Consider the following 13,575-nt stretch of genomic DNA (forward strand, 5'->3'; position numbering starts at 1 on the left):
TAAAGCAGACATATCATCTTTCTCCAAAATTCTCCAATATTTACTGTGTATTTTAAAAATTCACACAATGCAATCTTTATTAATAGTGATTATTATAAACATGTTTAATACAATTTTATTTTTAAAAAAGTCAGTTGGTAAAGTTTTTAATATTGCATTTTGAGGTGTGAATAATGTTGAAAGAAAGGACCGGAGACTCTGATTTAAAAAAACAAAAAACATGTCTAAGTCTTTCTTTAAACATTTTTTCAGCCCACAAAACAAAATCATAAAAATAATCACAATAGGCACTCCATATGAAGAGCTTACAGCTCCAGCTAGGAGTGCTTTAAACAAATAAGGGAAGTCATCCTCAGGTTATGGATTTAATGACACAGGAAACTTACTGTTCATTTAAATGTTGCTAGGGAGCAACATTCCTTGCAGCCACCACGGTTGAGAAAAAAAGTCTTGGTGGTGCCCCTGCCCCTTAGGGACACCACCAAGGCACTTTTTTCTTTGCCTTTGCAGTGCTTTTTCAGAGTGGTGAATAATAAATGAGCGACTCCTGACAGTCATTTATCAATAATTTAAAACAAAAACATTTATGTGGGGGTGCCATTGTCCACCTGGGACATCTACATCTTTTATCTAATCTGTGGGCTGTGGGGTTACCTCAGGGCACCCGTAGCCCCAACTAGCTCCTCTTGCAGGAGCTGATAATCTTTTTAATAGGTGGGTGCCCTGGATCCTAGACCCTGGTGTCGCCAGATGGCTTCCCTGTCAGCATCATACTGGGTGCTGGAGGAAGCTGGCACCTTTCTTTTACTCCTGCATGGGCACATTTTTTTTTTACTGCTCCCACCTAGTGTGGGCAAAGTAGAGTTCCCTGCCCGGACAGTGAGGTAGTTTCCCCAGGGCACTGTGTAGTATTGCGTCCTTGGGGATGTGGTGCCTGGGGCAGTTACCTTTGAGGAAATGTGGCCCCAGGGGATTGCGCCCCCATGCTCAACAGCAGCTTGGAAGGGTGGATGCTTGCCCCCTCCCCTTTTATATACAAATCGGCCACTCGGCCACTGGGGAAGGGGTCCCTGGAGCCCTTTAGTGGGTCAGTGATCCTCTCTCCTGTAGTTAATATTGGTCCCCAGGGAGAGTATTCCCAGGGCTGAATAGTGGCTCTGGGAGGGTGGCCCTACTCACACCCCTCCTCAAATATTTAAGAGTAATTACTCCAAGATTCTGGCCCACCTCAGGGGTCAAAATAATATATATTTTGTTTTAATGCTGAATCCTGCGGAACTCCTGCAGGATCGCAGCATGAAAAGTCAACTTTTTCTATTTTGCCCCAGGGTACGGGGTGTCCCTTTGGGCCCCACCTCACAAGGGCTAGGGAGGGATGGGTATCACTAACCTGCCCCCTTATATCTTTTTAGTATCATGAAACAGGACTAAGTCCCAAGTCCTGTAATGGCTGTTGCAACATTTTCTTTCTTGTTGTGGCCAGCCAATCAGAGCACTCACTCCCACAGGAACGAGGGCACCCAAGGAGAGAAAACTCTAGGTCAATCAGAACGCTCTATTATTTTTTAATTTGGGGTTGAGGGAGTCTCGCGAGAGTCCCTCGAACCCAAGCTTCCAGCTATACAAATATTTGTGATACTTATTTTCTCAAAAACACCTAAAAAGATTTACATCAAATCAAAAAAGCACACTTTCTGAACCAAGATTTCCTGTACAATATGGTTTAATTTCATTGAGCAGTTTTTGCGGTATTGTTTCTTTAAAAAAATCTGTCTATGGAAACTGAGTGGGGAATTTGCGTTTTGGACCCCCACTCCCCTTTTTTCAGCCCCCGCTTAATGGATCACCTGATACTTTCTATGAGGAATCTAGGCCAAAAAGAGCACTTTTTGGACAGTTTTGTGAAGTGCGTCAAACTTATCAGCAAGCCAAAAATGGCATTTCTTATGGCAATGCACAGCTAACTATAACTACCCAATGGCGACCGACACTGGGTAATATATATATATTTACACACACATACTTACTTTTCCAATTTCAAATCTGAATTTAAAATATCCAAAATAAGGTAATCCAAAAATATTGTAAATCAGAATTTATCGATCCAAATTAATGATAAAATTACATTAGGGATCCAAAGTAGTGAGGCCGTACCCTTGAAGACACAACTATCATACATGTGGCAGCACGGAATTATCCCATACACCAAGACCAAATTGCAGTCATAAACAATGTGCACCTGTGATGAATTATATACCAGCGCTGCACCAGTACAATAGCAGTATCCCAACCTTGTGCAACCACCCATAGCAACATAGAGGTGAAAAAGTAACTTTGTGAATCGGGCCTCATCTACTCACTTTCTGCCACCTTTTCGGAATAGAATTACTCATTAAGTGACGGCACATTTATTTGTTCCATGGGCAGGTTTCCTTTCATGACGCTTCTGCCTATTTCTCTGAAGAGGAGTGGACGGTATTACAAGAATGGCAGAAGGAACTGTACAGGAATGTGATGAAGGAAATTCACCAGGCTTTGATCTCACTGGGTAAAGTTAAAATGTCTACCTTAATCTACAGTTTTTGTAATCTTTAAAGTACCCCCTTTCATAGTGCCTCATTCTTAGTATTGCTTGAACTATCTTTAAATAGTGTACAATTCTGTGGGCTTTCTGTTTAGCACAAATGATAGATAATAATGTCTCAGTTGACTATTTATCCCATCAAAGGAGGCACCATGGGAGATGTTTGGGTTTACAAAAATGCACCAGTTTCTGTGAGGCAGCTTGATGCTATTTAATCTTAGGTGCCAATTTTGGAGATAGCAGTCCAAAGAAAATATTTTCCACTGACAACAAGAAAAGCAAAATTAATCTTCAACTGAACATGCTATTTAGCTTCAGACCCAAAATGATAAGTTTCTGCTCTAGATCAGTAGTTCTTAACCTGAGGTCTTCAGAACCCTGGGGGTCTGCAAGTGCTTAGAAATGTAAATAATATTTGCAGATTAATAAAGTATATTTAAATAAAGAAGCACAATTGATCATTGAAAATGTTAAAGCATTTTGTAAATGTGAAAAAGTTTAAATTAGAGGCTAAAAATTAAGGGCCAGATGTAGGTAACTTCAATTTGGCGAGTTCTTAATAGCGATTTTTACCGAATCACTATTAAGGACTCGATAATTGAATGTAGGTAGGAATCACTAAAATATTAACGATTCCTTAATACTCCTTAATAACGAATCGGTAATTGAGATTCGTTATTAAGGAATACCTAGCCATTCATTCCTACGGGCTAGGAGGCCCATAGGAATGAATGGGAAGATATTCACTATTAGCCATTCGGTATTACAGAATCGCAAATAGCAGGAGCTACTTCAAGGGTGCCAGGGTGTCCAAAGGACAACCTGTTGCACCCCTGAAATGTGCATGTGTGCACATGTGGCGCACATACATGCCTTAAGAGCATGGATTTGTGCCACATGGCACATTTAAAAAAGCAAAAAAGTGCTTTTTTAACCCCTTCCACGCTGATGACGAGCTGGGCTCGTCATGAGGTAGCCTCCTGCTACGCTGATGACGAGCCCAGCTCGTCACGTAACATGCGCTTTTAAAAATCTCCGCGTACGAGCGGAATTCCGCCCGCACGCATGCTGTTAAAGGAAATCGCTACTTACCACCAACTTGAAGTTGGAGGTAATTAGCGATTCCTTAAGGCTGAAGAGCACTTTTTTTAGTGCTAAGTACATTGCATTTAAAGAATCGGTATTTCAGATTCCTTAACTGAAAGAGCAAAATAAGGAATCGCAAAATAGCGATTACTTAAATGCAATGTACTTAGCACTAAAAAAAACGTGGGTTTAAACTCACCTACATTGCACTCAGCCAAATACCAGTCACCGCTCGGTATTTGGCCACCTACATCTGGCCCTTAGTTGGTGTCCTCCCATTGATTCATGGGAGCAGTACAAGTGCATCAGACACAATATAGTCTGGACATATGGTGGCTTCATTTAGAAAAGTTCCAACCAGTCCAATTTTCCCATAAAAATTAAAGTTTCTATTTTTTATATTTGTTTCTGAGTTAAATAAAATATTGCAGCTTTTGTGTATTTTTGACAAATGTTTCTTTCTGTATTTTTGTGTATTGTTTTAAGGACCAAATCCTTGAATTTGCTTAGGCAGGGCCCCCAACTTCAGTAATGACTCAGAGGGCATCCTCGGATTCCAATATTGATTGGTGGGGTGAGGGGGGCGTATACCAGTAATGATTAAGAAGGGATCCACAGGAGTCAAAAGGTTTAGAACCACTGCCCTAGATTGTTAAGTGCATTACACAGTAGATATTGGGAAACAGCTAAACAAACAGCTCAGACAGAAGAACTGGTTTATTTCTTTCAGCCTAAGCTTCTTTCAGTAAATATGCCTGCCTTTTATGTTGTACGAACAGGGTAGGTATTGTTACTGAGGTGAACACCCATCTCGTAGATCTCATTTGGGCATCACAGAGGAAAAGACTAGCACTGGCAAAGTTGATTAAGCCTAATCAATCAACCAATCAAGGGAATTGTAAGCTCGCTACTCACCCGTGAGGGTATCAAGGCGCTGAGGGGGGGATCCACAGATCTGTTTACCCAAAGAGCCAGGTCTTGGGGGTCTTCCTGAAGGTGTTCGTGGAGGGGGCATGTCTGATGTCTGCTGGTATCTCGTTCCAGGTCTTGCCCGCAATGTGAGAGAAGGATCTTCCGCCTGCTCTGGCTCTGTGGATGCGCAGGGTTTTGGCCAGTGCGAAGTTGCAAGATCGGGGGTTTCTTTTGGGTACGTGAAAGTTGATTCTGTTGTTGAGGTATTTGGGTCCGTTGTTGTGTAGACATTTGTAGGCATGAGTGAGGATTTTGAGGGTGATTCTTTTCCCTACGGGGAGCCAGTGAAGTCTTCGTAGGTGTTGACTGATGTGTTTGTGTCGGGGGATGCCGAGGACGAGTCTGGCAACGGTGTTCTGTATTGTCTGGAGTTTGCGGAGTAGGGAGTTGTGGATGCCGGCGTAGAGTGCATTTCCATAGTCCAGTCTGCTGGTGATGAGTGCGTGGGTGACTGTCTTCCTTGACTCAGGGGGATCCATTTGAAAGTCTTTCGGAGGATGCGGAGGGTGTTGAAGCAGCTGAAGGTGACGATGTTGACCTGCCAGTTCATGGTGAGTAATGAGTACAATGCTGAGGTTTTTGGCGTCGTCTGAGGGGGTATGTGGGCTTCCGAGGCTACCAGATGCTGTCCCATGCTGAAGGGGTGGTACTGAGGACGAGGACTTCTGTCTTCTTGGCGTTGAGCTTTAGGCAGCTGTTGGTCATCCAGACTGTGATGTCTTGCATTCCTTTCCGGAAGTTGAGTTTGATGGTGGTGGTGTCTTTGGTGAGGGAGAAGATGAGCCGGGTGTCGTCAGCATAGGATACGATGTTGAGGCCGTGTTGTTGGACAATGGCTGCGAGGGGAGCCATGTAGATGTTGAAGAGGGTTGAGCTCAGTGATGACCCCTGTGGGACTCCACAGGTGATTTTCGTGGGTCGGAGAGGAAGGGTGGCAGTTTGATCATTTGGCTTCTTCCGGTGAGAAATAATCGGATCCAGTCCAGGGCTGTCCCTTGTATGCCTGCGTCTTGTAATCTGGTGACTAATGTGTGGTGGGAGTCGATGTTAAAGGCCGCTGATAGGTCGAGTAAGATGAGGGCTGCAGAATGGCCTTGGTTCAGGAGGGTGCACATGTCATCTGTGGCGGCGAGTAGGGTGGTCTCTGTGCTTTGGTTGTTTCGGAATCCGGATTGGGATGGGTCGAGGACGGCGTTCCCTGTTGACTGTTTTCTCTGCAACTTTGGCTGCGAAGGGGAGGAGTTAGATGGGCCAATAGGTCTTGAGGTCAGCGGGGTCAGCTGTGGGCTTCTTGAGTAGGGTTCTGACTTCTGCGTGCTTCCGGGCATCTGGGAAGGTGCCTGTTTAGAAGGTGGTGTTGATGGTGCATTGTAGTTCGGGTACGATGGCAATCATTGCTCTGTGGTAGATATGAGGGGGGCAGGGGTCGGTGGGGGCCCCCCAAGTCGATGCCTTTCATGGTCGAGGTGGTGTCTTCGACCATCATCGGTGTGCAGTTGGAGATAGTTTGCTGGTTGGTGTCTCTAGGGGGTGGGAGGCCGTCTGTGGCGCCTGGTGGATGGTCGACAAAGTTGTTGTGGAGGTTTTTGATCTGGAGGTGGAAGTAGGTTCCAAGTTTGGCTCAGAGGTCTTGGGATGGGGTGATGTCTGTGACTTCGCTGCGTGGGTTGGTGAATTCTTGAATGACACTGAAAAGTTCCTTGGTTTTGGTCATCGGCGGAGTGGCCCCACTACGCCGATGAGAAGCGGTTGCGAAGACCAGACTGCAGTTGGTTTTCGAGTAGACACGTGATCATCAGACACGGTAGTCCGGACTGGGAGGGTTTCAGGTACGCTGACACGACGCAACCCCCAGGTGTTGTACACATTGAAGTGGAAGCATGTGAAGACAACCCCCGTTAGCCCTGAAGAAGTTGCACGAAGTAGAGCAACGAAACATGTTGGCGACATCTAGTTATAATTGAATTGGTTTAGTGTGAACCATTTTAGCTTGAAGAGCGTGCAGCCCAGAATAAAATTACGAGCGGCCAGCAAGTTCTTCAATTTTAATTCTGTGGGTGAGAAGCACATTTACTTTCTCACTGTTTTTTTTTTGGTGTAGGTGTCTACACAATAGTAAGTGTTGTTTGTCTCGGCTTACTATTTTCACGAGTAACCATATGTTTGTGGTATACGTGGAAGAAAAAGCACTGTTACTTGTTGTCCAGTCTTTTTCTTTTCTTCCCTTTTCTTTTCACTTCATGAGAGAGAGTTGCCTATGATGATAATTGGGTAACCTGGCAATTGTTAACCAGCAACCCGATCGGTAGTTCTACCATGAGGTACTCTCTCTCTTTTCCCACATATTTATTTATTACATGTTTAGTGGGATCTCTGGATGGTAGTTGACAATTCCCTTTCTATTTTAGCAAAGAAAGACACCATGACCTAAGTACACAGTTGCACTACACATGAGTCTGGGTACTGTATAAAATTGTGCAGTCCCACATCTTAGGCGCAGTAAAGATACATTCTTGAGTGTCTTGAGGGTGAGGCCACATTTTGTGTATTACAGTTTGAGTGGGGGGGCGGCCTCCTCTACCCTTTTTCTTCCCCCTCGGCTCCCAGTATTTTGATGGATGTGTTTCTGAGTCGGTCAGAAAAGCGGGCTTCGAATCGGATTCGGACAAACCGAATGCTGTTCGGAGCCTTTCTGACTGACCCCTTAGTATAATTGAGGGACTGCGGATGCAGCACACCCAGAATCTATAGATGTCTGAAGTAAAATCGGAGATGGGAAGTTGAAGTGGTGCTTCTCGGGACCAGGAATGGACTGAAGAAAGACACCAGAGAAGTTTGCGTTGCTTAGTTCTGTTGACATAAATATGTAGATAAATTGGAATGAGGGTCGCTTTATGCTCCCACAATACTTCTGGAGTGCGTACTGGATTTCTGGGAGCTGGAGCTCAATTATGGTAGGATGCCATGGACGGACCCCTGTATACGAAATGTAAGAGATGTGTATCACGGTGGATAAATGTGCACCTATAAGACTTTAAGAAGTGAAGCTGGTATTCCAGTACGGAAAATCACAGCTTACGCAGCATTGCTGCGAGCTGCCAGATGAACATGGGGAATGGAGGATTCAGATCCGAGGTCCTCAATGATACTCACCTTAGGGTTTTGCAGACATGCAGTGACCACCTGTTATGATCTTTCATGTAAATGTTTTCTTGCAGTCTTGTATGTTGCTGAGAGAAGCTCGAGCATGAGCGTCTGGCTGGATTCAGTGTCACTGAGCATGTAGGCATTTAGCTTTCTTGGACAGTTAGCTCAAGCGTGTTCTGTGACGCTGCATGAAGGGGGCATTGTGCTTACGGTCTCATATACTACGCATCATCTGATAAACTTGACCAACGCAGCAGCCATTTTGCTGCAGGATGTTTTAGAGCACTTTTACCTGGAACACATGCAATGTGATGACTAGGTGTTTGTAGTGGTGATCGTTAAGCATCAGCAGTGCGTTTCTGTGTGCCTGGCGTCAGATATCAGTGGCACTCATTTCTTTTAATGCAATATCTACAAAAAGTAAGCATTTTTATGATTTTTGAAGGATAGCACTGATTTTCTTGCGTTCACCACCGATTCTTTCAGGAACCTTCAAATACAAGTGCAAGTATGTCATCTTGAATTACATCCAAGATATTGAGGTGCTATATACTTTTGCCAGATTTTTCCTCTTATGAACCATGGCGACTGGTAATATGCGTCCACCTTTTGTTAGAAAAAGGGGTACCCCTAATACCTTGGAAGAGAAGGAAGAATCTTTTTGATTCGTGTTTGGTGCCCGTTGGAGTTGAAACGTTTATGGCGGAAAGGAAACAAGCAGTACTTTTACTCAATGTGGGTGTCGAAGGGAGGAATATCTATGACAGTATGGAAACTTTGCCCATTGGTAATTCTGAGGGGGATGCTCGGGACGTGTATGAAATGTCGGTACTGATGTTAGAGAAGCATTTTGAGGACAAGATAAATGTTGTCTAGTAGCATCTCAAATTTTTTATGAGGGTGCAGGGAAAGAATGTGAATCTAAGTTACTACATTGCACGCTTAAGGTAAGGCCCCAGAACTTTGTGACTCTTACAGGCCGCTGTCGCTGCTTAATTGTGACGCTAAAATTCTGGACAAACTCATAGCTACGTGATTGAGCTTAATTATGGAATACCTGATCCTACCTGACCAATCGGGCTTTGTGCCTAACAGAGCCACCTCTCATAACTTGAGAACGTTGTTCGCTATTTTACATACAGTATCCCCAGATTTCCCGATGGCGGGGATTTTTTTTTATGCCACTAAGGCATGGAATGGAGTTATATCTTTGGAGTGATGAAGAGAATGGTGTTCCTGCCATTGTTTTTATCGTGGATTAGATTACTATACACCAAACCAGTAGCTAAGATTCTGATTAATGGACACACGTCAGACACATTTGATATAACGAGAGGTACTAGGCAGGGATGCCCGCTGTCACCACTATTCTTCGCGCTTGCTGTCAAACGACTCATGGGGAAACTGTGGCAAAGCCACAATGACAAGGCACTGCAGTGTTATCAACGCCAAATACTTATATCACTCTATGCAGACAACATCACCTTATATGTTCGAGACCCACGACAGAACCTGAACCCAATACTATGAGAATTCTTAGTTTTTGGGGGACTATCCGTAGTACAGATTAATTGGGCAAAGTCTAGTTTCTTCCCACTCACGGACGCTACTGAACGCTTTGAGATAGACTACCCCTTGGAATGGTGTGCAGACAAATTAAAATACTTAGGGGTCAGAGTCACGAAGGATAGGGGGGAACTTTTGAGATTGAATTATGGCACAACCATGACTAGACTGATAGATAACATGACGCGATGGGTGGCGTTACCCTTGTCCATGGCGGGCTGTGCTTCATTAATTAAAATGGTGATACTTCCTCAACTCTTGTATCTCTTTCTGAATATCCCATACTACCCGAGTACGCACTTCTTTAAAACACTTAAATCAGAGATGATAAGACTGGTATGGGGTGGCAAACAGCCCAGATTGCAATGGGAAGTAATTCCTGATTTTGAACTATATTTCACGGCAGCGCAAGCCCCACTTTGTGTGGTATTGGAGTAAGCAACCTCGCTATATGCCGCAAGTGGCGGCAGAACATTGGTTGGCACACCTTATTCCTATAGATGGTGCACTATATGTTTCGGTAGGGGTTAGAGAAGACAGCCTAATGCAATTCACAGCACGATCATAGCCTGGCGGAGTATTGCTTGTATACCGGAGGTACCATTGTTGTACTCACCGCTGTTGCTCCTAACGTATCACCTGGACATACCACTGTTGCAGGAAGAAATATTTCATAGCTTTAAAAGAAAGACTAATATAGCCACCTGGGGAGACATGTACCACGAGAGCAAGTTTTGTGCCCTTGATCATATGTGCCCATCAGAACAGAGGACACCGCTAGATGTCTTTTTGTACATAAGATTATGACAAAGTATAAAAGCACTAACCCCGAAGTTCTCGGAAGAACCTGGGGTGCTGTTGGATGACCAATTGGAGACCTGCTGCTTGCAAACAGAGAGAGTATCAGCAAGTAGTAGATTCAGAATCATACACTATAAGTTTTTACACAGACTATACTACACACCAGCTAAAATGTACAGATTTAAGCTTAGGACGGAGGATAGCTGTGATAGGTGTCATGCTCTAGGAACTGATTTCCTACACTTGGCGCGGGATTGCCCGAGTATTAAAGACTACTGGAATCAAGTGTTTGGTGCGCTGCAAAAGATGATATAAACCCTCTGTTGGCGTTATTGGGTTATGTTAAGCCTGTTAGAGCAGAACATAGGAGATTCATTGCCATGGCACTTCTAATGGCCAAGAGAAGGGTGGCCTACAGATGGGGAAGGGGACGGGCGCCTAAATTTAAGACATGGATGGATGACCCGATAACATGTCAGGAGAAGCTCGCTACATATGCGGAACTATTGCCAGTGTCTTCTAGACCTAATGATATATGGGCCCCACTGACGTGTTATCTGATTAACAACCTGAGAGATAAGTCTTAGCGCGGAGCAGCTGCCCACATAGGGTGAGGAGATGGGCATAGACACAGAAAGTACGGTAGGTCGCTTATTACTTGAAGATATATAGGTGGATAGCGGGGAAGCACAGTTGTTACTCTCAGACTGTACCATGGCACAATCTCTGACACGGGTAGATTCCTAATGGATGCACAATAGATGTCATGACATTACAGATATGTATAGTAACTAAGGAGAATGGGTCTCAGGACCAGCAACTATAGTGATGGTAAATGTGATGTTGGTCGGTGTATGTAATATCTTGCGTAGTGATGTAATTATGAGTATTGTAAAGGTGGACCCATACAGGATTGTAATATGAGGACGATGAGAAATGTACTTGTTTGTAACTTTAAAACAATAAAAAAAAAGAATGTTTAAAATAAAAGGTAAACCTACACTCCATTTGTCTTACCAATCCAAGTCACCAATACCTATAGTCCTAAAGGATCAAGGGAGTTAGTGAGAAAATAGGTAGGTATAATAACATTCAGCAATACCCCCTATTCGAAAATGGTTAGCTAGGGCAATACAAATTAATGCCCTCACTAGGGAACATAACTTAAGAGCACTCAACGGTAGGACTTTGTCCGACAGGGTTGGTGCAATGACATTCAATAGGCTTAATGGTCCGTCCAGAATTGATTACATCTTACTGGACGTTAGATTGTGGAAAGACCTAATAGACATGGAGGTGGTGGCTACACAGGATAGCGACCACAACCCCCTGTGCAGCAAGTTTAGGTGGGGCAACCCAAAGGGTGGGGGGACCAGTGCTCCCTTGAGGTTAACTAAAGAGGTAGTCCCCTACAATAGTAACCGTAGGCTGAAATGGGACAAGGCACAATTAAAGGAAGAGCAACTTGGGAGTATAAAAACTCTTGTGGTAGAACTGACACGGGACTTGGCAGGACGGCAAGATGGGTTGGGAAATGTCCCGGAACCGCCCATGGCTTCTGATACAGCTTACAAAAATACAATAGAGCGGGTGAGCCAATATTTTTTAATTAAATGGAAAAGCCGCAGAGCTCACAACATACCTCCCATTTCTAGCAATCCCTGGTACTCGGCCCAGTGTAAGGGGAAAAGACAAGAGCTAACAGCTGCCCTACTCAAAAAAGATCCCTCACTAGTTAGAGCGGCTAGAAAGGACTATTTAAGGGTAGTGGCACAGGCCAAACGAGAGTGGGAGGAGCAACATTGGCAGGATTTAAACTGTGCTGTCATCAAGAGGAACCCAAGGTTATTCTGGGACCTTATTAACAATGCTAGACAACAAAGCGCACAGCCATTAGCCACCCACATAACAAGCCAGCAATGGGTAGACCACTTTTCGACACTATATGGTGGAATTGAAGCCGCCCCTTGTTTAACGGCAGCCAGGGGTAGAGAAGGGGAACTTACAAGGGAGTTTGAGGATCCATTTTTGCCCTCGGAGGTAGTAGCGGCTATCAGACATCTGACCCCGAAAAAGGCGGCCGGACCGGATGGGATACCGGGGGACCTTTTGATAAAGGAGCCTGGGGCTTGGGCCGAACTAATTGCCCTTATAATGAACCTTATTGACAGGGGACACCCCGTGCCAGACTCTTGGAAGGGCGCTGAGGTGGTCACTGTGTTTAAAAAGGGGGCTAGAGAGGACCCTGCCAATTACAGACCCATCAGTCTGATAGACGTGATTCAGAAAGTGGTTGGCAGGGTCATTATCTCAAGGGCTGGAGCCTGGATGGAAGAGGAACAAATCCTCTCCCACCTTCAAGCAAAATTCCGCCAAAAGGTGGGCACGATGGACCAGGTCTTTCGCTTGTTTGGGATCTATTGGAAGTCAGTTACCATCAAAAGGGGCAGCCTCTACATGGCTTTCATCGATCTCAAGACGGCGTTCGACCTGGTCCCTCGAGCTAGGCTTTGGGAGACGTTGGAGAAGATGGGTTTCCCCGGGTCTCTTTTGAATTTTATTGTAAGGCTCCACGAGGGGAATTATGCGAGGATCAGATGGGGCACCCAGGGCCAGCTGACAGATAGGGTGCCCGTGAGGAGGGGAGTACGCCAGGGATGTGTTATGGCACCGACCCTCTTCTCTCTGTTTGTGAATGGAGTGGTGGACCATCTGAGAGAGGAAGAGGTGGACGCACCAAACCTGGCGGGGGAAAGAATCCCCACTCTACTCTTCGCGGATGACACCATACTGATCTCCACATCCCCGGTGGGACTCCAAAGGCTCCTACATCGATTCAGCTCCTTCTGTATAGATAGAGGACTCACTATTAATACTAAGAAAACTAAGCTCATGGCCCTCTCACCCTCCAAAAGATTTAGGAATAATTTTACGCTCAATGGGGCACCCCTGGAGTTGGTTCACTCATTCGACTATTTGGGGGTGCGGGTAAATAGTCGAATGAATTGGAAGGACCATCTGGCTAAAATGTTGCTTAGCCATAAAAGAGTGTCAGGGGCGATTCTGAGAGAGCATCGGAAGTCAACGAGCAAACTCGTTAGCTGCAGCGGAATACACGTTTCTGAGGGACTTGGTGGCTCTCCCTGTCTCCACCCCTCTAATTCCTTTGCGGCTAGATTTGGGTAGGCGTTCCTTTAAAGACCTAGTGCGGTTACGCCCCCTACTGTTTTGGGTTTGACTGCGAAGAACTGAGGAGCTCGCCAACTATGCTGCCGTTCTGGATGAATTAATCCTGCTGGACATTGGTAATAAGATCGGGTGGTTGACCAATGTGAGGCAGCTGTTGGTGCAACTGGGCCTGAGGGATGTGTGGGTGAGCCAAACGCCTCCTCCCAAACCAGTGATTAAGAAGTTATACT

At 45.0% G+C, this 13,575-nt stretch overlaps 1 protein-coding gene across 3 annotated transcripts in view; it reads left to right on the top strand.

The window, feature by feature from the left end:
* Window positions 1-13,575, top strand: part of LOC144755273 (uncharacterized) — a 168,766-nt gene that overhangs the window by 12,381 nt on the left and 142,810 nt on the right. For 2 of the 3 annotated variants that reach the window (XM_078644041.1, XM_078644042.1), the window contains exon 2: window positions 2,428-2,548. The exons of the other annotated variant lie outside the window; for it this stretch is intronic. In XM_078644041.1, coding sequence (XP_078500167.1) covers window positions 2,428-2,548 — 121 coding nt within the window. The remainder of the gene's footprint in view (window positions 1-2,427; window positions 2,549-13,575) is intronic. 3 annotated transcript variants of the gene reach the window in all.

This window comes from Lissotriton helveticus, chromosome 5_1, assembly GCF_964261635.1.
Source record: "Lissotriton helveticus chromosome 5_1, aLisHel1.1, whole genome shotgun sequence".
NCBI classification, from domain to species: Eukaryota; Metazoa; Chordata; class Amphibia; order Caudata; family Salamandridae; genus Lissotriton; species Lissotriton helveticus.